Source organism: Cyclopterus lumpus, chromosome 11 (assembly GCF_009769545.1).
Source record: "Cyclopterus lumpus isolate fCycLum1 chromosome 11, fCycLum1.pri, whole genome shotgun sequence".
NCBI lineage: Eukaryota > Metazoa > Chordata > Actinopteri > Perciformes > Cyclopteridae > Cyclopterus > Cyclopterus lumpus.
The window spans coordinates 13,230,685-13,251,614 of record NC_046976.1 but is presented as its reverse complement, the minus strand read 5'-3'; the positions used below and the strand labels follow the sequence as shown (position 1 = coordinate 13,251,614).

The 20,930-nt window shown below is 43.2% G+C and overlaps 1 protein-coding gene across 3 annotated transcripts; it reads right to left on the bottom strand.

The window, feature by feature from the left end:
* Window positions 1–11: 11 nt before the first annotated feature.
* tax1bp1a (Tax1 (human T-cell leukemia virus type I) binding protein 1a) lies at window positions 12–20,677 on the bottom strand. Of its 3 annotated transcripts, none has more exons than XM_034544766.1 (17): window positions 20,528–20,677; window positions 18,632–18,846; window positions 15,419–15,521; window positions 14,581–14,771; window positions 13,986–14,141; window positions 10,588–10,736; window positions 9,991–10,081; window positions 9,689–9,874; window positions 9,322–9,573; window positions 9,013–9,204; window positions 8,834–8,906; window positions 7,597–8,105; window positions 5,089–5,175; window positions 3,752–3,938; window positions 3,452–3,660; window positions 2,555–2,637; window positions 12–1,532 (listed from the first exon to the last, which is right to left on the bottom strand). In XM_034544766.1, the coding sequence occupies exons 2-17, from the start codon at window positions 18,818–18,820 to the stop codon at window positions 1,328–1,330; spliced, it is 2,862 nt and encodes a 953-aa protein (XP_034400657.1). In that variant the 5' UTR covers window positions 18,821–18,846; window positions 20,528–20,677; the 3' UTR covers window positions 12–1,327. The 3 variants fall into 3 exon arrangements, with proteins under 3 accessions (XP_034400657.1, XP_034400658.1, XP_034400659.1); XM_034544767.1 differs by having other exon boundaries at window positions 20,307–20,661; XM_034544768.1 differs by lacking the exon at window positions 2,555–2,637 and having other exon boundaries at window positions 18–1,532; window positions 20,307–20,622.
* Between the last annotated feature and the right edge of the window lie 253 nt (window positions 20,678–20,930).

Below are 20,930 nucleotides of genomic sequence, written 5' to 3'. Positions count from 1 at the left end.
AAACGTTTCAGTTAAATGCATTAAGACAAGCTTACTTTATTCATAAAGATCTTTGCAGTACACACTTAAACCACCATCCTGACATTCTCACATGAAAAGGACACATGACATACACACACACACACACACACACACAAACACACCTGCCTTATGATTACTGGGCATGTGCAATTTTTAAAGCCTGAATACAACACTGTCAGGGGTCACTTTGTAAATAGACAAGCGGTGATGTGGAGACACACATATAAATGACACTCACTCATGATTTGGACCTGCACACAAAGCAATGGATTTTTCTTGACAGCTGTAACGTTAAAACATAGAATTACATAACAGCAAAAGTGTCTGTGACCTGCAGTCCGTTTGCCTAAAACGTGACCGTATCTCCAATGAAATTAAGAGACCAGCCTAGTTTTTTTTGCCAACTGACCAAAGGAAAACATCATTGGTCCGTCATTCTTTCATCACAAAAAAAATTATTAACAATGAGGGGAGGCAGTCACAACAGTAATTCACAGGTCTCTCCACAACTTATACTTATTTTCATATGTACAGTACATTCAGAATAAAGCCTTTTTTTAGTGCAGATACATGAAAACGTAGTGCTGTTTTTGTTGAAACCATCTGACGTCTGACACGTACAGTAGTACTGTAGTTTTGGGAGAAATCAAAGATCACTTCCCATTCAAGTTAAAGAAATAAATAATTCCACCACATCACTCCTTAATTAAATACACACTCAGATGAAATCACATATTCAGATCTCACTCTGCATTTACACAAAAAAAAAAAAGCTTTGAAACATATGGACAATTAAAAGATGTATATGTCTTGGCTGCTTTATGAGAATCTTACTCATTGTAAATAATACCCAGGACATGTACATACTAAAATGCTTTCTCTTCAAAGAGCTGGTTCAAGCTCCAGCTACAATTCACTCTTTTAGCTTCAACAGCTGTAATTTTGTAGTTTTGAACACATAATGAATGCATGCACTAGTCCCTCTGAAGCAGAAAGATAAGCATAAAAATGATACAAAAGTAAAGGACCGTGGCACTTTTCGCGAGTGTTAATGATCCTTTTACCATCGGTGTATTAAGATGAAAGCTACCCGACTTCATAAATCACCTCGGTGGAGCAGCCGCCACGGGACGCACTCCGCTTCCTGGACTACATTCTTTCTAACCTTTGTTAAAGATTGCAAAAAAGTGCTTATGATTGTATATTAACAAGACACCTTGACCCAATCAAAATGAACTGAATAGCTGACGACACACATTTACCCATACGACAGGTCAGAATCATAGCTTCGCCCTTTACACACCCTTCATTCAATCTGCTCGAAGTTGAGCACGTGGCCATCAAAGTGCGTGAGGACGTGCCTCTCGAAGAGCTGCTGCTGACAGTTGAGAGGGAACTGCTCGGAGCAGACGGGGCAGACCTTCCAGTGGCTCTCCACGTGCTGCTCGAAGCTGCGCTGCTCAAAGTGGGGCGGGAAGATCACCTCGCATAACGGGCAGCGCTTGTGAACACTATTGGGGAGAGAAAAGAGAGGGGGGGGGGGGGGAAGTCAGCTTGGTTCAGGTCCTACACAGACTTATTCTGCATGTTATTACGCACCGATAACATTTCACTAGGACTTCTTCAAATATCCTGAAATAAGAAGTTATATAATGATAGTTTTCATCTCCTGAAGTTCACATTTGAAACAGCCGTCTGGATTACAAGTTGAATTTGTGTATATATTATATACATATTGTGCATTGTGCATGCAGATATATATATATATATATATATATATATATATATATATATATATATATATATATATATAGGTTTTGTGTTTAATTCCCCTTCCTCTTTTGTAATTGTTATTCAAACTGTTTTGTTTGTTACATGTTTTTGATTATTAATCCAGCGCTTCTTTGACGTGAAATAATATGTAGTTAGTTCATAATTAACTGACAAATATGACAAGAATGTTTGAAAGAAAAAATAAACAAATTATTTAATTTTCAGAGGATCTGTGTCGATTAAATGTCGACCCTACAGGGTGCATACATTGTGTTGTTTCTCCAGAATCAGTCAAACTAACATCGCGTGCTTCATTTTTACAAGATTAGGCATCCGGAATGCATTCAGGCTGAATTGCCAGAAACAGTCCGTCAAATGTGCCTCAGTTGCACTCAAGTCATTCATAGATTTCTCAGTGCGTTATTAAACTAAACAGGCGGAACATGTTTGCTTCCATGAAAACAAGCTTCTCGCAGGACATTGAGGAATAGTATCTCTTTAATTCAGAAACACAGAGCAGATTTTTCTTCCATGGAAATATTTCTCAGAATAATTGAGGTAATAAGCGTGTTCATTCTGAAAAACAGGGCAATTATTTGTGGGTCTGGCCAAACAGCAAGGGATTTCAATTCCTTTTGTTTTTATTTTTGTTAAACATTATCTTTGCTCGGCACAGGGGTTGACTGTCCCTCTTTGCTATCTGTGTTCATCGAATGTCTATTTACGCTACAGTATTCTCATGTGTGGGTAGGCACACTACCTGGAGTCAAAGCAGAAGCTGCCCCTGGCTTCTCTACATCTACTGGACTGATGATCACAGGACGGCTGAGCCCCATCAGCAGCCTACGAGACACAAACGCACACAAAAGGATGGAAAGTAATGGCCACCTAGTCGCTCGTAGAGCTGTATGCACACACAGACGCAACCCTCCGAAAAAGGAGAACATGTATTGAGAGGGCTGTCTAAAAACTGAACCACTAAGGTGTGCTGTAATGTTTCAATTTGAACAGCAACCCACAGTAAGCCTTCCTCGTTTGTCAGTTTTCTCCCAAACAACAACAAAAAAAACTGATATAATCTGACAGACACAAACTGATCCGTGGTCTGTCCCTTTGCAAAATCTCCCCTAATTACTCTCCGAGCTCTTGTTATCTTGGTCCCTCTTGAGCTCTGAGGGAGTGACGTTAATTAGAGCTCTATGCAAATTAGTTCATAGCTTCATCTTTTAAGGGCAAGCTACCATTCCCTTCATTCAGCGAGGACTCCAGAGACGGAGAGAGAGGGATTACCGTGACAGCAATTCTTTGGATGCTGAAAACACGACACGAGGGTAAGGAGGCAAAGCCTGGGGCTTAGTTTCTCATGCATTTAAGTTGTTTTGAAAGAAATACTTAAAAAAATAAATAAATGAATATCGAACATACCGCTGTATTGAGATCAAAATTATGCGGTGATCAATTATGGTACTATAACTTACAAACAAAATGTTTTCATTATGAATTGCAGAAAACAATCCTGTTTGCATAATCTGATGCATGTAAAACCTCAACTGATAAAAAGATGAATTCCAATTTCGTTGGCTTGTTAATGAACGTCATACCAGCCTGGGTTTCGTGTGTGACTTTCCATCCCATATTTGTGTTTGTATGCACTCACATTTCGTGGTTCCTCCGCTGGATGCTCCAGACTCTCGGGGGGGCTCGTGGTGCGGGAGGGCTGGATGCAGACCACCTCTCGGTCCCAACCCGGTACCCCGGGCCCCGGACTCGGGGGTGTGATTGGGGGTGCGCAGGGAGGGGCGCAGGGTGGGGCCTCTGGTGGAGGACGGGACATGTGCTCAGGAGAAAGCGAGACATCCGCCCGGTCTAGAAAACAAAACACATGAGAGACGTCCTGATCAACAGTGAAGGAGAAAAGACAGATGGAGAGGTTCATCTGAGTCTGACTTCCTCCCACCTCGTGTGTTGTCAGTGGAGTAGGGGTTGCCGTACTGCAACTCCGCAGGCCTGTGTGGGACCAGTGGCGGGGGAGAGGGGTCCTGAGGGTACGGCAGGGGGTAGCGCAGCACCATCGGCTGCCTGATCTCCGCACCCTGCACACCGGTTTCCTGCTCCCTCTGCCTGGAGACGAAGCGCTGCAGCTCCTGAGAGACAAAATCCAGTGTCACAGTATCTCACAGGTACAAATTAGATATCGTCAGCATATGTTTTACACTATTATTTCCTGGTACTCAGGAGTCTGTGCTGTCCAGTTAAGCAATACAAACACCACAAGAAACCAAAGCAATAGGTCATACAGCTTGCTCACATGCTTTCAAAACAGTCCATATCATTTGAAGTTTATACAAATTATGTATTTCACCTTTACATTTTCATATCGTATATACGTTTTTTTAATTTTATTATCTTATACCTGGATGATGTCTATCTATATTTGTATGTTTTCCTTTCACAGTAAATCCTCTAGCTGATGAGAATAGAATGAAATTCAGTGAGTGTTTCCCGGGCACATTGTCACTGTTGGAACCACACAGGGATTAAATATTTTCAGCTCAGAGTTAAGTTTCCCTCTACATTGTTTCTGCCCTTTGTGATTATATATGAAGCAAGAGCATTAGTACCTTACTCATTACTGTAATGGGTGTCAGACTCTGGCTCCTTCTGCTCTGGCTGTGCTGATGGAGGCACTCGCCCTCTCCAGCTTTTACTTCCCTCCATCCTCTCGCTCTTCCCCCCTTGACCTCCTCTCTTGATGACTTCATTAGTGCGCAGCTATCAGGTTTAACATTTAAACCAGGGTTAGGGAGGTGAAACAGACACGTCGCGTGGCATTTGCACTGTCTAATGGCACTGTACCAATGGGCGAAGCAGCAAGTTGAGATGTATTAATTAGTGGGGAGTGGGGAAGATGGAGAAAGGAAGGAAAAGCTACAGGACTGAGTTCACACACTGCATCCAGTTAATACGGCTATAATCTCTATGAACAGATATGTGCATATGAACGCAGACTCTATAGGCAACGGGACAAGAGTTTGCTATCGGAAGCGTTCTGGTTTCCAATTGCAGTTAATTTTTTTTTTAATTACCTGCATTCATAAGTTGATGTCCTTTCATAGAGATAGAGGCAACATGCTGTTCCTGTCTGCAGACTGTGTCTGATCTAATCAAAGTAGCGCTACACACCTGAGCTGAATCCCCTTACGGCTGTGATTCAGCTTCCTCTGCATCAGCACTATGAAAACCAAGTGCTGCACATGAGGATGAGAGCGGCACTAATGCCTGGCGAGCCTGTACCTCTTGTAGCTGCTCTTTGTCTCTGAGGGCCTGGGCAAGGTTCCGCTTCAGTTCTGTCACCTCGCTGGCTCGCTCTGCCATGTGCACCTACAGACAGGACACACACACACACACACGTTAGTAAAAATGCGACATCGAGTGTACAACAAATAACATACAAATTGAATTTTTATAGAAATGCACATCACAGAAAGGCACACGGGAAATTATTGGATCTCCGTACTGCTCCAATTAGGAGACAGGTAAGGAATAGTTTGAATAATAAAAAACATCTAAAGCTGCAACTCGCAATTACATTAACAATGTATTAATCTCACGATTCTTTTATATAATATCATTAATTAATGGAGCCCCAGGCAGCATCTTCAAATGTCTTTCTGTCCAATAGTCCAAAAACCAAAAGATATTAAATGAAATATCACTGCTGCATATATTTACGACTGAAAAGCTGTGACAAGAGAACATTTGGCATTGAGGCTGAAATAATACTTAAACATGATTAATTGAATATCAGAATAGTTGTTGATTAATCATCTTTACATTGACTCATTGATACAGTTCCACAAATATAACAGTGCAGCAGAAATGGTGACAGACTCTCCCAAAGTTGATGGAAAGGTCACATCTTCACTTTAATGGCCCCCAAATAGGATCCCTTTCTTTCTACTTTCTATTTGTCTTAACTGACGAAGAGGAATATCAGTCGGCATACATACAGGCAAGCAAGTGAACAAAATATTTGGTCAGTTGAGTTTTATTTAACCTGGGAGCAGCGTCAAACGTGTGGTGCTTACTGTAAAACACACAGTTAAAGCCACAGAAACACGGCCTTTGTCCAGGGCAGACTGGAGCAGACCAGGGGATCGTAGTAAATCTCAAACCTTCTAACGGGACAGACCCTGTGGGATGGTTTACATGGCTCGATGCCTGCTCTTCTCTCGTTTCATCCCGTCACAAATGTTCCAAATCCCCCTACTCTCCGGCAGTTTCTCTCTCTGCTCCATGTCCGCCCAGCCTACCTTTTTTCACTCCTAAATTCTGGTTGCTTCTTTGTCTTTTCGCCCGTCATTCCCTTTCATCCTCTTTCGCTCTCCCCCTCACTCATGAATTTACTGCGCAGCATTAGAGGGTTAAGTTCAGGTGAGGGGATGCTGCAGCCGTGTATTTCTATGCCCTGCCTCCCTGTCTATTCCCCCCCCCCCTCCCCGGTCCATCCTCTGGGTGGCTGTTGTAAACAGCCGTAAAGCATGGCGCTCTGCTGCCGCCTCTCCTGTCAGTCTCCGGGGCCATTAAGAGCGGCTTGAGGCCGGGGCACTCGCCTCAGACAGGAGACTCTATCAAAGACAGGGGAGAGCCTTATTTACAGCGCCGATAAACACACACTCACTCAAGGAGATTAAATGCCAGTAGGTACTTTGGCAGACATTCGCACGCAAAATGCAACAGGCCCACATCAACGCAATAAGCTCGAGTGGTCGTATTGAATCACCCCCCCCCCCCACACACACACACACACACACACACACACACCGGCTCATGTGTGGCACGAAATAACCCGGTTACTCTGGTTAATGCCTGTTCATGTAAACTGTTATGAACCTTTGTTCCTCTGTGACCAAGTGTAACTGTTGCTACTCACACAACACAACACTCACACGCACTCTCAGTGGTAACACAACAGTCCAACAAGGAGTTCATCTGTCTCAGTGCAACGAGCTATTCGACAACTATGAGCACTCTCCTTGAGTTGGCGAGGGGAAGACACTTCTAAAAGTCTCATGGTTGGTCTGCTTTATTGGAATATTTTTGACAGTGCTGTAACAATTACCTTCATAATTAAAAAGGGAAATTATTCAATAGTGATAATTCATTGTTTTAGAAATTTGACAAGCAAAATTAAGCAAACTAACTAAAAGAGAACGATTAACATTTTCTCAATCCAACCCCTCAAATGTGAATATTTCTGGTTTATATTCTGTATTCATAAAATGAGTTAGAAATATGTTTAAAGACACGTACTAATAAATTAGGTAAGAGTGAACTTTATAATGTTGGGTTATTATGACTGGATCACAACCTCACAAGTTAACTTTCTTTGTGTGCGTAACTACATCCAGTGATAAAAAAATCAAATCAAAACTAAATGGACTGGGAAATTGAATTGTGAAAAGGGAGGATCGGGTTTACAGAACACTCTGGTGCAATAAAAATAGAGTTACTGTGTGTGCAATGAGGATAATTATGAATAGCATAGGTTTGTGTGCCCATCTACACTGGAGCATGATTATTGTTTTAACATACATTTACAAATGAAAAATGTTTAGGGCTTGTACACGACCTCTGACCATTGGGAGAGTACTGATCCCTCACATTGGGTCCATGCTCGCGCGCGCGCGCGTGCGCGTGCGTGTGCGTGTGCGTGTGTGTGTGTGTGCGTGTGTGTGTGTGTGTGTGTGTGTGTGTGTGTGTGTGTGTGTGTGTGTGTGTGTGTGTGTGTGTGTGTGTTACTCTGAATCGCTCCTCCTCGTTGGCCAGCCGTTGTTTGAGGGTCTCGTTGATCGCACACTGCTGCCTCCACTTCTCCTCCATCATCGCCAGCTCCTTCTCCACCGAGCGTGTCTGTGCCTTCTCCGCCTCCCCCATCCGCCTCCCCTCCACCTCCAGCAGCACCTGGCGCTCCGCGACATCCCTCACTTCCTCGGCCTTCACTGCCATTTCCGCCTCGCTGTTCTTTTCGGCTCGCTGCCTCTCGTTCTCCACCTCCACCCAGCTCGTCATCCTCAGGCTCTCCTCTGGCAGACTGTCCCTCTTCTCCTCTTTTTTTTTCTCCCTTTCCTCCCCTTGGTTGGCTTCTACCTCAGCCTCCACCTCGGCCCTCTCCTTTGGCATTTTCTCTCTCTGCCTTTCTTGCCTGTCAATGCAGATGTATGCATCAGTATGTGTGTATTCCCTGTTACTAAATTCTGGTGTTCTTGTCATCTCAGCAGCTTCTTCTAGGACTGCAGCAGCTATGTTTCCTGTAAAAACACACACACAGTTGGAGTAGAACAAAGATTCTTTAATTCAGGTATTAACACTTGAATAGAACTGATAATTATGGATATTTCAATAAAATCGGTTTTATTTTTACAGGGGAGGAAAAACACTGTAGTGAACATATTTGGTGAAATCCCTCACTGCTCCACTTTTATTCTTTCCTACAGTTCCAAGAAAGATTTTTTAACATTTCCAGAGAATCTGTAACAACTTGTTGTTTATAGATTGCAGTTTATCTAAGCGAAGAGTAAGAGCATAGTGAGAGAACAAAGGTTTAACTTGAAGATGTGCCTTTGGTATCTGGAAATTCATGAGTAGCATGTATTACATTTCACAAAGAAATAAATTAGGTAAAAGTAAACTTTATAATGATGGGCTATTATGACTGGATCCCAACCTCACAAGTTAACTTTCTTTGTGTGTGTTTGTGTGTGTGTAACTACGTCCAGTGATGAAAAAAAAAATCAAAATCAAAACTAAACGAACTGGGAAATTGATGATACTGTAATGGAACATCCTGTATTTCTAAAGACAACAATCAATCAGAACAGTAAAGTACATCTTCAAACAAGAAAATGAATATGCAACGTGCATCTCTAAGTTTATAGTGTGTCTGGATTAATTTGTTTATGACAAAAAATGTAATTATAGTATATTTAAAATATAACATCTTGCATATGCATACTTATGCACTTGAAGGTGTGTGTACCTGCCGTCGGTGACTCTGGACTAGGGGTCAGTGGCTCCTGTGTTGTCTCAGTGGATGCATTTCTCTTTGGCTCCTGCAAAAACAAATAAAGATATATTTATCTATTCATTTGCTACTGCTTTCGGGATATATCGACCTGGGTGTAATATTTCTAGTCGTATGAGTTCTGCTATACTCACTCCCTGTGACTCAGTTGTATTCAGTTTGGCCACCTGCCTTCGGAGGCGCTGACACTCCCGGTACTTCTCCTTGTAGTGCTCAGCAGCCATGTGAAGACGCAGCTTCAGCTCCTCCACCTCTCTCTGCAGTTCGGCCTCTGCCTCTGACACCACCATCATGCTGGGTGTCATCTCCTCACTGGTCCCAACACCCTGGGAAAGAAGGACATTTGGACGACATTTGAAAACCCCTTTTTCCATGGCCTGCTTCAGAATTCCCAGGGCCCTTGCCTAACATTGCATAGCAAGTGAAAGACAGAGAAGACTGACCACTTCCGTCTGTGCAGTGCTCCTCATGCGGTCTAGCTGGCTCTCCATGCGTTGGCACTCGGCCTGAGCATCAGCTAGACTGGCACGCAGCTTGTCAGCTTCCAAGCGGGCGCGGTACAGCTCGGTCATCGTGTGGTCCCGGGCGCTAGCTGAGTCGCGGAGCTCCGAGGCCAGCAGGGAGGCCTGCTGCCGGGACGCCTGAAGCTGCTCCTCTGCCTGACGCAGCAGCTCACGCACACGGGCCAGATCTGCCTAAAGACATGGAGACAGAGCATATATATATATATCTATATATAGATATATATCTATATATAGCTATATAGATATAGACACACACACACACACATAAGGGTACAACCACTGCTACCTTGTCAGCCTTGTGTGCCAGCAGTTCTTTCTCCAGGCTGTCCCGCTGGGCAACGCAGAGCCTGAGTCTGTCCAGCTCCTCCTGGAACTGAGCAATGGTCACCTCCCGGTTCAGCTCCACCGCCTTCAACATCTGCAGCTCTGCACTCAGCTTAGTGTTCTCCAGCTCGGTGCTGCGCAGGTGGGCCTACACATTGGACAGAAAAAAACTAAAAGGTCAAAATGAAGACTCAAACAGGCTCTGTTAGTCAAAATGCACCTTTTCATTAATCCAGCCTTTGAGCTACGAAGAGTTTGTCCCACCTTGTAAAGGTCTCTCTCATCCTTCTCGTTCTTCAGCTGGCTCTCCAGACTGTCTCTCTCGGCTGTCAGCTTCTTCAGACGGTCACGCAGACTGGAAAATGAGATCAACACCTTTTGTACAGCTACCATCCTCAAACCAATCCACCGGCATCGTTATATTACACTGTGGCATTCATGCCACTGATTAGTAACCAAGAGGACACCTTCAGAAGACCTTTCTATCGAGGTACTATGTGTGTAAATAGGTTCTCAAATTATTAACCACAACCCCCTGAATGTCGGTGACCTCCCATTCATCATCTAAGGGGATTGAGAAAAAAAGGAGAGTAAAAAGCTTCTATTACTTTGCACTACAATATCAATGGAATGAATACCACCATGGTTAACTTATGTTTGAATTTTACTTTGACAGGCAGGTGTATTTGTGAGGCAATGGTTTCTGCTTTGCATTATTTTGTCCACATGATAGACATATATGAAGATGTTGAGGAAGCAGAAGGCAAGAAATCCTCCTCAAAGTTATTTACACATTCACACGCTTACAGAAACGGATGAGTTTGGATGATTGATGGTCATGTGTTAGCATTCTCCACTCACCAATCGAGCTCCGTCTCCTTTTGCAGGCCTCTCTGGGTGACTCCAAGCAGGTCCTCCCCCAGCTGGCGGACCCGGTCCGTGGCCTCTGACAGCCTCCTCCTCACATCCTCCCTCTCTTCTGACAGGCCCTGCGACGAGCGCAGCAGCTCCTGTGGAACAGAGAGGCAGCTGTGGATCACAGTGACAGGCGCTACAGCCAATCACAGCAGCTAATTCAGCAGGCTGAACCTGGCAGAGGAGAATTAATGCTGAAGGAACAAAGACAGGAACTTGTGCAATACTTATGACTAATCACATACGGTGATATTTCATGAGACGTACTACGGTCATGTTGAATATATAGTATATGCCATATTTCTTTTAATATTTTTTGTTATGCACATTGTATTTATCATTTGTACCTACACTCCGTCGCCACTTTATTAGGTATACCCAAATCAAACTAAAGCAGTATGTGTGTAAATAGGTTCTCAAATTATTAACCACAACCCCCTGAATGTCGGTGACCTCCCATTCATCATCTAAGGGGATTGAGAAAAAAAGGAGAGTAAAAAGCTTCTATTACTTTGCACTACAATATCAATGGAATGAATACCAACATGGTTAACTTATGTTTAAAAATACTGCCCTCATCAAAGGTTATAATGTGGAGTTTGGGTTTAAAATGTTAAAGATGTTTCGCTACCGGAATATTATTGTAATAGTATATTTGAAAAAATTCATGTATATGGTCAAAGGTATCGTAACCAATATATTGGTTTTTAAATCTTGTTTTAAAATGTTATTTCATTTTACCTCTATAGCCTGTTCCTAGTGCAGCTGTGACAATCTTACCGTATCTCAAATCTCCAGTTACAAATTATGACTGACGTGAGCCCTCTGATGGACTCAGAACACACACACTCAGTGTCTGAAGTTGTTGATCAATAGTCGTATGTAGTGAAAGCACGCAGGACCAACCCGTCTAGTATCAGTGAATTCTTTCAAACACATTCCTGGTGGAGCACAACGGATACAAGGTTTGTCTTCTCCATGAGGTGTGACTGCTGTGGAAGTGCCATGTTCGAACTTGCTGCTAATCAGCAGTGAAGGATGCTAAATCATCCATGGCTAATATTGGTTGTGACAGAACAACATTCCTCTGAACACACCTTCCTTTCTATATGTCATGTGCTCACACATACCCACTCACCCACTCGCACACAGAAAGACAAACACAAAGCTAAACATTCAAGGACATACGGAGACAGACGGATAGCACAGAGTACAGCCATCACTCCACACCTGCACACACCAATGCATACTCAGGCCCGTCTCCCTCTGGGCACGGCTCTGCGTAGACTACTGTACGATTTTTATGGCTGGCGTTTGGGAAGCACTTTAGCAGTGCATAAAGACCTTATAAAAAGTGTACTCGTAAAATTAGCAGCCACAAAATATGTACTTATGTTTTCATGTTAAACTCGGGATATTTTCATCAGCGTGCCATGAGCTAACGCACCTACTGTAAATGCTCTACAAAAGAGACACACACCCCACACAAGTCGTATATCTACAGATGGACATGCCTGTTGAATGAAGCAGCACGGTAATAACAGTGTGTGTGTGTGTGTGTGTGTGTGTGTGTGTGTGTGTGTTACCAGGTAATTTATGGCGATTTTGTCCTTCGTAAAAAGAGTAGCGGACTAACTCAAAGCAGCCTGCTCTTACTCGAAGGCTAGAACGGAGAGCTGCACTAGGGGGCGATAAGAGACTGGATTCAAACTCACAAACCTCTTGGCAAGTTTCAGTGCTTCACCTCTCCCTCCTTCTGCCACCCCCCCTCTCTGCTTTCCATGAGTTGACTGGCTTTAGGTGCGTGTGTTCAAGTATTCCGATTTGGCAATTTACGAGTTGGCAAAAATTGGCAATTTACTAGTTGCTCATTTCATAAACATACTGCTCATTTCATAAACATACTGCTCATTTCATAAACATACTGTTTATAAACATACTGTTTATGAAATGTGCAATTTACGAGTTGGTAAAAATTGGCAGTTGTGAGCAACTCGTAAATTTCCAAATCGGAATACTGACTCATCCTGGTGAGTGACTGAATGGGGAGTGAATAAAGGGGAAAGTAGAGGATAACCTGGTTTCTCAAATGTTCACGAATGTATTTTTCCTTTACCTCGCTTCAGCAAAATAAAAATGTATGAAAATAATATTCTAATGCCAACAAAACAACCCTGAAATAAAAAGGTACAACATTTGGAGGAAGACATTCAGGGACAGAAGGACAGACAGAGAGAAAATAGACAGTGAGAAAGCAGTGGCCACTGAATCGCGTGACTGAGTGGTGTTTGTCCCCGAGGCTGGGCAGGGCTCTTTTTTCAGGCAGGCGGTTTTGCGGACTACCCTCCTCTCATTCCACACACAGACTAAAAGGGTTTGCAAGCGGGTGGCATAATGAGTGTGTTTGTGTTTGTGTGCGTGCTCTTGTGTGAATGCACATTAGAGGGGCCCTGTGGTGTGGAACCTGAATGTGAGTGTGAAGGGGGGCATTTGGTGTATACGCATGAGCGCGTGTGTGTGCGAGTGTGTGTGTGTTTGTGTGTGTGTCTTTGTGTTTGACGTCATGTTTGTTCACCCTGTGGTCACGATGGCATCGTCCCTGACGCCAGATGCCCAGGAAAACGGCGTCCCAATTCTGTTCTAGCCCACTGAGTCAGGTCGTTAAAGAGGGAGAGAAAGATTGACACACACACACACACTTTGTGTGTCTCTCAAAACATGGACACAGATTATTCATGAATCCAGGCAGGTCTTTGAAGTTTTCAGACCTGTGATCACTGGCGAGGAACCGGCTATACACACACACACACACACACACACACACACACACACACACACACACACACACACACACACACACACACACACACACACACACACACACACACACACACACACACACACACACACACACACACACACACACACACACACACACACACACACACACACACACACACACACACACACACACACACACACACACACACACACACACACACACACACACACACACACACACACACACACACACACACACACACACACACACACACACACACACACACACACACACACACACACACACACACACACACACACACACACACACACACACACATCCCAATAGGGACAGACTGTCTATGTACACACTTACAGACAAACGCACACGTGCAAACAATGAAATTCTTAATGTGGTTGCCTTTTTTTGTGTGTAACCACAGACTATAGTCTCAATGTTGCACACATTTGTTTTAAGTGTATATTAAACCTCTATTTAATGATATAAATGTATTCACAAACTATATCTGCTGGGTGCGTTGTGTGCCATCGCTCTTTCTAACCTGGTTGTGTGTCCGCAGCAAGCTGCACGTCTCCCTCTCCTGCTCCCTTTCCCTGGCCAGTCGTCTCTGCTCCTCCTGCAGCTGCTGTTTCTCCTCATGAAGGAGGTGCATGGCCTTCAGGAGGTCTCTGCGCTCCTGCTGCGCCTCCTCCACATGCTGCCAGGCCGGAGGGAAGTTAAGTGAAAAGAGAGAGAAGTTAAGGATGGAACTCCATTCTTGAAGATTTTGGAGATCAAGTCACTTCGTCTTATACTTTTTTATGTCCTGGAAGTCCTTTTGAAAACACAAGAAAAATGTTGTAAGTAATATAATATAATATAATATAATTGTTTGAAATTTTGTATATAATTACATTTGTGTTGTGTGAAATAATTTGCAATGTACTGTATCTATGGCTATTTAGAAGGACAATTAAAAAAATGGTTTATTGAAGCCATAAGGAGGATTAACTCTCCTCAGTGAGGTCAGAGGTCACAGTCAAGTACAGGACAGGACCTCTAGATCTGGATCCATTATCTTCCAGTAGGAGACTTTAATGTGGTCCAAGACCCTGAACGCTGGAAAATGGAAGGGAAAACGTATTTTTCTTGCATACCTCTAGAAGGCCAGTCTTGGTGGTGACGACCAGGATGTCTGAGTTGCTGTCGTCCTCGGTAACAGTCAGAAGCTCATCTGTGGGGGTGGCTGACCTGAACTGAAAGGGCGTACTGGCTCCTCTGATGTCACCAACATGTGAGACATAGCAAAACTGGTAGAACTCTCCGTCAGATTTAGGAACATAATAACCTACAAAAGAGATAAGAGCGTGTGACCTCTTTTTGATTTTCATTGAATTGAATATTAAGTTCATCAGGTCGTATTTGAAGTAGGCCTGGCCAAAACATTTCTATGAACTGCTGTGCTTCCAAATGGAGACAAGATCCTACACTGCATAAAAACCAGCGAGCACCTTTCACACAGCATGGCAGCAGCTAAACGTATCGGAAAACATTCAATATTTCCACAGGTGACACGTCATTTATATTTCATACATTGCTTATATTTCAATCAGCTACACTGAGAGAGCTACACTGCAGTGCATCAGTGACATGTTAGGCTTGGTTCTCAACGACGGAATGAGAAAGTACAGAACATCCGGCAGCCAACCGGTTTTACTGACTACTGACACACCACAGCACGCTCTCATATTTTCACTGTGTAATATCTGACCGTTCCAGGCTCAGTAAAACTAGTTTGCAGGCCCTCTACGTGTGTGTATGTGTGTGGTTTGAGTGGTGTTCAGGTCCCAGGCCGCCGTTTGCGGTTGTGTTCCCTTATTAAATAAAAGTGCTGGTTTTTATACATGCCGTAAAATGGAGGAGTTACTTTGGAATATCCTAGGTCTGTATAGTGGTTTATATAGTGCGTGTGTGTGTGTGTGTGAGTGTGTGCACCTTGAAACACCACAGTCCTGTCCACAGTACTTCCTGGTTCGTAGTGTTCAGACGTAGGAGACCAAAGGAAGGTGTAGTAATCTCTGGCTGTGCTCCAACCAACCTAAGGATGTGAACAGCAACCAAAGAGTTGATCCACAGCAACAACAAAAGTGCCTGACAGTGTGAATGTAAAAGAAATGTACACATTTCACATATTTATCCTTAACTGTACATACCCAGATGACCCTTTATCATTATTATTTTGTATCATTAAGTTTTCAAAAACAAAGTGAAAGAAAGCTTTGATTACAAACAATGTTCAAGGCAAGAATGGAAACATTTAAAACCGTGCCGCTCCTCCTCCTCCTCCTCCTCCTCCTCCTCCTCTCTCCCTCCCCCTCTGTTCCTTCCCCTTTTTGGGATCACAAAAGGGGGGGGGGCAGTAAAGGTGTGAGAATGGGGTGGAAAGGCAGGCGTGTATGTAGCTTTGCATGCGTGTGCACATGCGCAGACTCGTGAGACGGCAGAGAGAACAACCAACGTGAAAATGAGAAGGGGGGGGGGGGGGGGGGGGGGGGGGGGTGGTCGAAGAAAAGGTGAACATTTTACACAAAATGGCATGGGAGATGTAATTCAATGGATTTCATGTGTTGTTAGGTGACAGATGATGAAAGAGAGTTGTGAACATCATAACTCAGGTCCTGCGTCGTAAATCTGTCGCACAAAACCGCACACTCTCCCTGTCTGGGCTGCTTACGCACAAACACACACCTCGTTTCAACCCACATGTGCCATGCATGTTTGGGACATTACATAACTGCACTTCAGCTGTGGATCACTCAACCGCCTGGGGTGGTTCTACATGTTTAAAATAAATAAATAAATAGTAGCACAAAAGAAGGTCTCTCCTTTGGACAGCTGCCATATAGCGATCATATAATATTACAGTTTAAGCGGTTGGTTGACAACAGTCTAATGGTAATTACAGGATGCACAAAACAATGGGTGGCACGGAATATATAACAAATAAAAACATTTCTGCAGCTAGATACTTAAATAAACAACAATCAATAAATGCATAACTATAAATATAGAAAATAGGAATTGGCCAATAACGGACAAAGATTTGAGAAGCTTGAATGGCAGCATTAATCAACTGAATATTCAAAACATCTGTCAAAACTTCAGGTAAGATATTGTTGTTGCATTAAAACATAATTGCAGTGTCAGGCGTATCAAACCATTAAACTCAATATCTATTCCAAACAAATGGTAACTGTCAGTGTTGAAACCCAGGCCAAGTACATTCCTTCCACATACAGCAGCATCTCAGTGAGAGGCTCAGCTGCAATGGACACCTGCCAGGCTTGCTTGTGTGCTCACATGTGTTTGCTTAAGACAGAAAAGACATAAATAATTTTGCTAATTGCAGAGTGAAGTTGACTGACATTTTGTTAGGTATGGTGACATTCCAACACAGGAGTGATGTTATAAAATAATCACAGGCAAAGCAGCTATCAATCACCGCGCCAAGGTGTGAGGGAACAGGACGATGACACTTTAATTATACACTCACACAACGGGTTTCTCCCGCCAGACCCAACAAACATGCCACAACCGAAAACCTCCAAAGGGCTTTTTAGGGTGTTGTGTAAGTGTGTGCATATGTGTTTAAAATGCCTAACTCAAACTTAACAGAGCTTTCACTAGAAAACACATGTCCAATGTATCATGTATTAGTCATCTAATCATCGTGATCAGTCATCATTATGCAAAACATACGCAAACGTCCTTGAGTAGAATGTACACTGTCGATGTTTACTGTGTATACGCTGCATGGGAGTACTGTTTTGAGTGCACCAGCATGAGGAGCAAGTTTGTTATGTCAGGGTCTTTATTATGGGACTATGAACATTCTCAACCACTAGGGGGTGTCTGTGCACAAGTCAAATGACCATAGCCTTCTGTGCAGTCTGAGTCATCCTCAGATAGTCAGCTTTATTGCTCAGTCTATTTCTCTGAAACAGGTAACATAGATGTGAAAGGTACGAGAGAGAGAATGCTCTCACCTTGAGTCATCTCTGAACCAAGGTATTGCCTCTGGGAGGCCAAAAGACTGACCTGATCGTTGGAACGCAGTGGGAAAGCCAAAGCTAATCCATCATCATAAATATTCCAATAACCTGTTGATTTTGACATTATAGTTCCCAAACTTCAACCCAAAACATTAGATGTATTAGCATTTGTTTGGTGGCATAAGGTCATTTAGTGTTGTAATGAAATGACGTCCCACTAATAAGAAGAGGAAATCATCAAGAGCTGAATAGTTCATCATATATATATATATATATATATATATATATATATATATATACACACACACACACACACAAGATGTTGCCAGAATGAAATAGATAGATCTATGAACAGACAAAAAGACAGACATGTACGTCAAAAGGATTAAAGAAGCGTGGTCTGTATGCGCCATCAAACAGGTTTCAGTAGCGTGGATTACAACAATTACATTTTCCAATTGACTTTTTTTCCATATAAACACAGCGTCTTTATTCCTTTTTAATTGAGCTGGTGGATTTGAAGTCAGTCCTTAAACAACAATAAAATGTTTGTCTTTTGACTTTACGAGACATTAAGTTTCCTAGTTCACATTTCCGTTTAATTATGTGTGAGATTTGATGGCCTTGATAAAAGAGCGGAGCTAAGCAGAGGAGGAGGTTGGTTAGCAGGAAGCAGAAGAAAAACTGATGGAAAGACAGAGGGGAGGAAACAAGTGTGTGGGGGTGGGGGGTGGGGGGGGAGTCGTCCTAATAAGAATCAGAGTGGTTCTTAAAGAGCACCAAATGTTTGCCCCCCAGCGAGACCTACTGCAACCAGCCCACCATGTACACTCATCCTCTTTCCGCATGCAGAACAACCACACCAAAGCTTGTGGTGGGGTTTTAGGCATGTAATGAAGAGGTGAACCATTAGTGTCAAGGCGGATGTATGCGTTAATGTACCAGCTGCAAACCTATGGCCAATTAATAAAACCGTAACACATAATCCATCTAACAAACACTTTGGTAATGAGATGGAAATAGTTCCAATCTCTCAATGTTTTCTTTGTAACATCAGTGGTTTGGATAAATAAAAGGTTGGTCCTTAATTGATTCTGTTTCACTGTGTCTTTGAAGCAGGTTCAGAGTAAAAGACGCTGTGGTGCGTGTGACGTACCTTGAAAATGCCCACCCAGTCTTTGGGGTTGGGAGTGATGTACGGGGTCAGGGTGTAGCAACACTCCAGGGGCGCCTGGGGCATGAAACTCTTCCCCACGTTCTGGAAGATGACGTGGGCAAAGTTGGACGTTTCCATGATGCTGACGCTGCTGCCCGGCGACGAGTCCACCACCTGGAACGATGACATTGTATCTCGTTGGTCACTTCATTTGTCTGGAAGACAAAAGGGAGGAGGACAGAGAAGTTGAGTATCACAGTACAGTGAACAGAAAGTAGTTCTTTCAGTCACACACACGCGCAACAAAAAGACCAATCAAGTCAAAATGTTGTCAAAAAGCAGTCTTTCAATTGCAAAATCTGTAGTATTAGTTCCCACTATATATAGCATTAGTTCTCCGAAAATATATGGATTAAGTGAGAGACCGAGCAGTAGCATATGTGCACACAGCCTATGCCAATTCTATTTACCATATTCCTCTCTAAAAACAAATAAAGGGGGTCATGTGCTGTACAGCCCTCTGAGGCAACTTTGTGATTTGGGGCGTTATAATTGATCTGTGCCCTCGATGGACTGGCGGCCTGTCCAGGGTGTCCCCTGCCTTCGCCCTATGTCAGCTGGGATAGGCTCCAGCGCCCCCGCGACCCTAATGAGGATAAGCGGTATTGAAAATGGATGGATGGATGGATAATTGATCTGACTTGACTTAAAATAACCACAGGACCTCAGTCTCCATCTTAAATTGGAAAACCTGCAGCCAATCATGTTACAATATTTCCTGTAACGTATGACATTTACACAAAGAACACTTTTGTTTCATTACTTGCCTTTAGTACTGTCACCCTTGAAACTGGTGCAATGTCTTAGAAATGACACCAAGCCTGAGAAGAAGCGCTATCTTAAGGGTAAACATGAGGACATTCCACAATGATGAGTAAATATTTGAATTTATTTACCTCTGATGGAGTCTTTTTTTTTTTTTTTTTTTTTTTTAAATCGTGTGCTATTTTACCTTTACTAAAGAGGGAAATACATTATTTTACTTGTCAATTTTGTAGAAATAGTCAGAAAGAACTACTCAGTTCTGAAAACAGTGGTACAATGTGCCTGCTGGGGTAGGTCGAAGGTGGTGATGGCCTTTAACAAGACCTGTGCATTAGAGGACATACAGTGTCCAGGGTGTTTGCAGCCTGACACATATTACTGAAAGTCAAGATATTTCTACAGTATCCACTTTGTTGTCTCCTGCAAGTCCCCACAACGTCACAAAAAAAAATACCCCCTTATCACCCCTTAAAGTAAAGGTTAGTCCTTTCACCTGATTGGGTGCCATGGTGTAACCATCAACCACCACACCACCGTGACTAATTACCTGAACATTACAGCGAGGCAGTTGACTTTTAACTGAGCAAACTGAGCCTTTAGTGATGTTCACGAGCAGGTGAGGATGTGCAGCTGCTTGCAAGTAATGCAACCACTTCAATTCATCTTTTTTTTTTTACTGGGGATGAGAGTACAGTTAAGACAGCAGACCTCTCTCGCCCTATAACGTTTCCAACGCAACAACCCGACGAAAGATACATGCAAGTAGAAAGTGACGAAGTCATCACAGGTTCTCCATTTCAGCTAAGCAGCTACAAACAACACAACATCCACGGTGGGAAACACTCAGTACATTTTCTGTGACGAATCCGCTGCGCCAAATGAAACCAGCGACCTCAGTTCGTGAGGATAATCTTCTGTACGGCGGCTCGGCAGCTAGCATTAGCTTGAGAACAGGCCATGCCGTGTCAAGTCACCAGCTAGCTGAACGGGATCCTCGTCGGTTCAGCTAGCCCGCTTGACACACGGCACGGACATCGCAGGCGTTCGTTTCACTTGAAATCGAAAGAGTACCCTTTTCATATGAATTCCACTTGCAAGACATGGGGGGGTTTCTGCCGGACAGGCCGAGGTTGTGTTGCCACTGTCCCCGTTGTTGACAAAGCTGTGACGATGATGCGTCTCTTCCTGAAGAAGCAGATGATGCTGAACTTCCGGGATGCTGAGCAGCGTGATGCTGAGGAGGCGGAGGAGGAGAGATGCCTCCACGGCTGCAGAGAACTCCAATAATTACTCAAATTAACTTATTTAAATGCATTGATCAATCATCTTCCCTTGCTTGGTATCCCTTCTGACTTTCAACAATAACCACGTAATTAATGTGAAGATCATAGTACTATATCATGTCACAATTTGTCGCAAAGCAGTATATATATATAGCATACATATCCATACGTTTAACATATATATATATTTA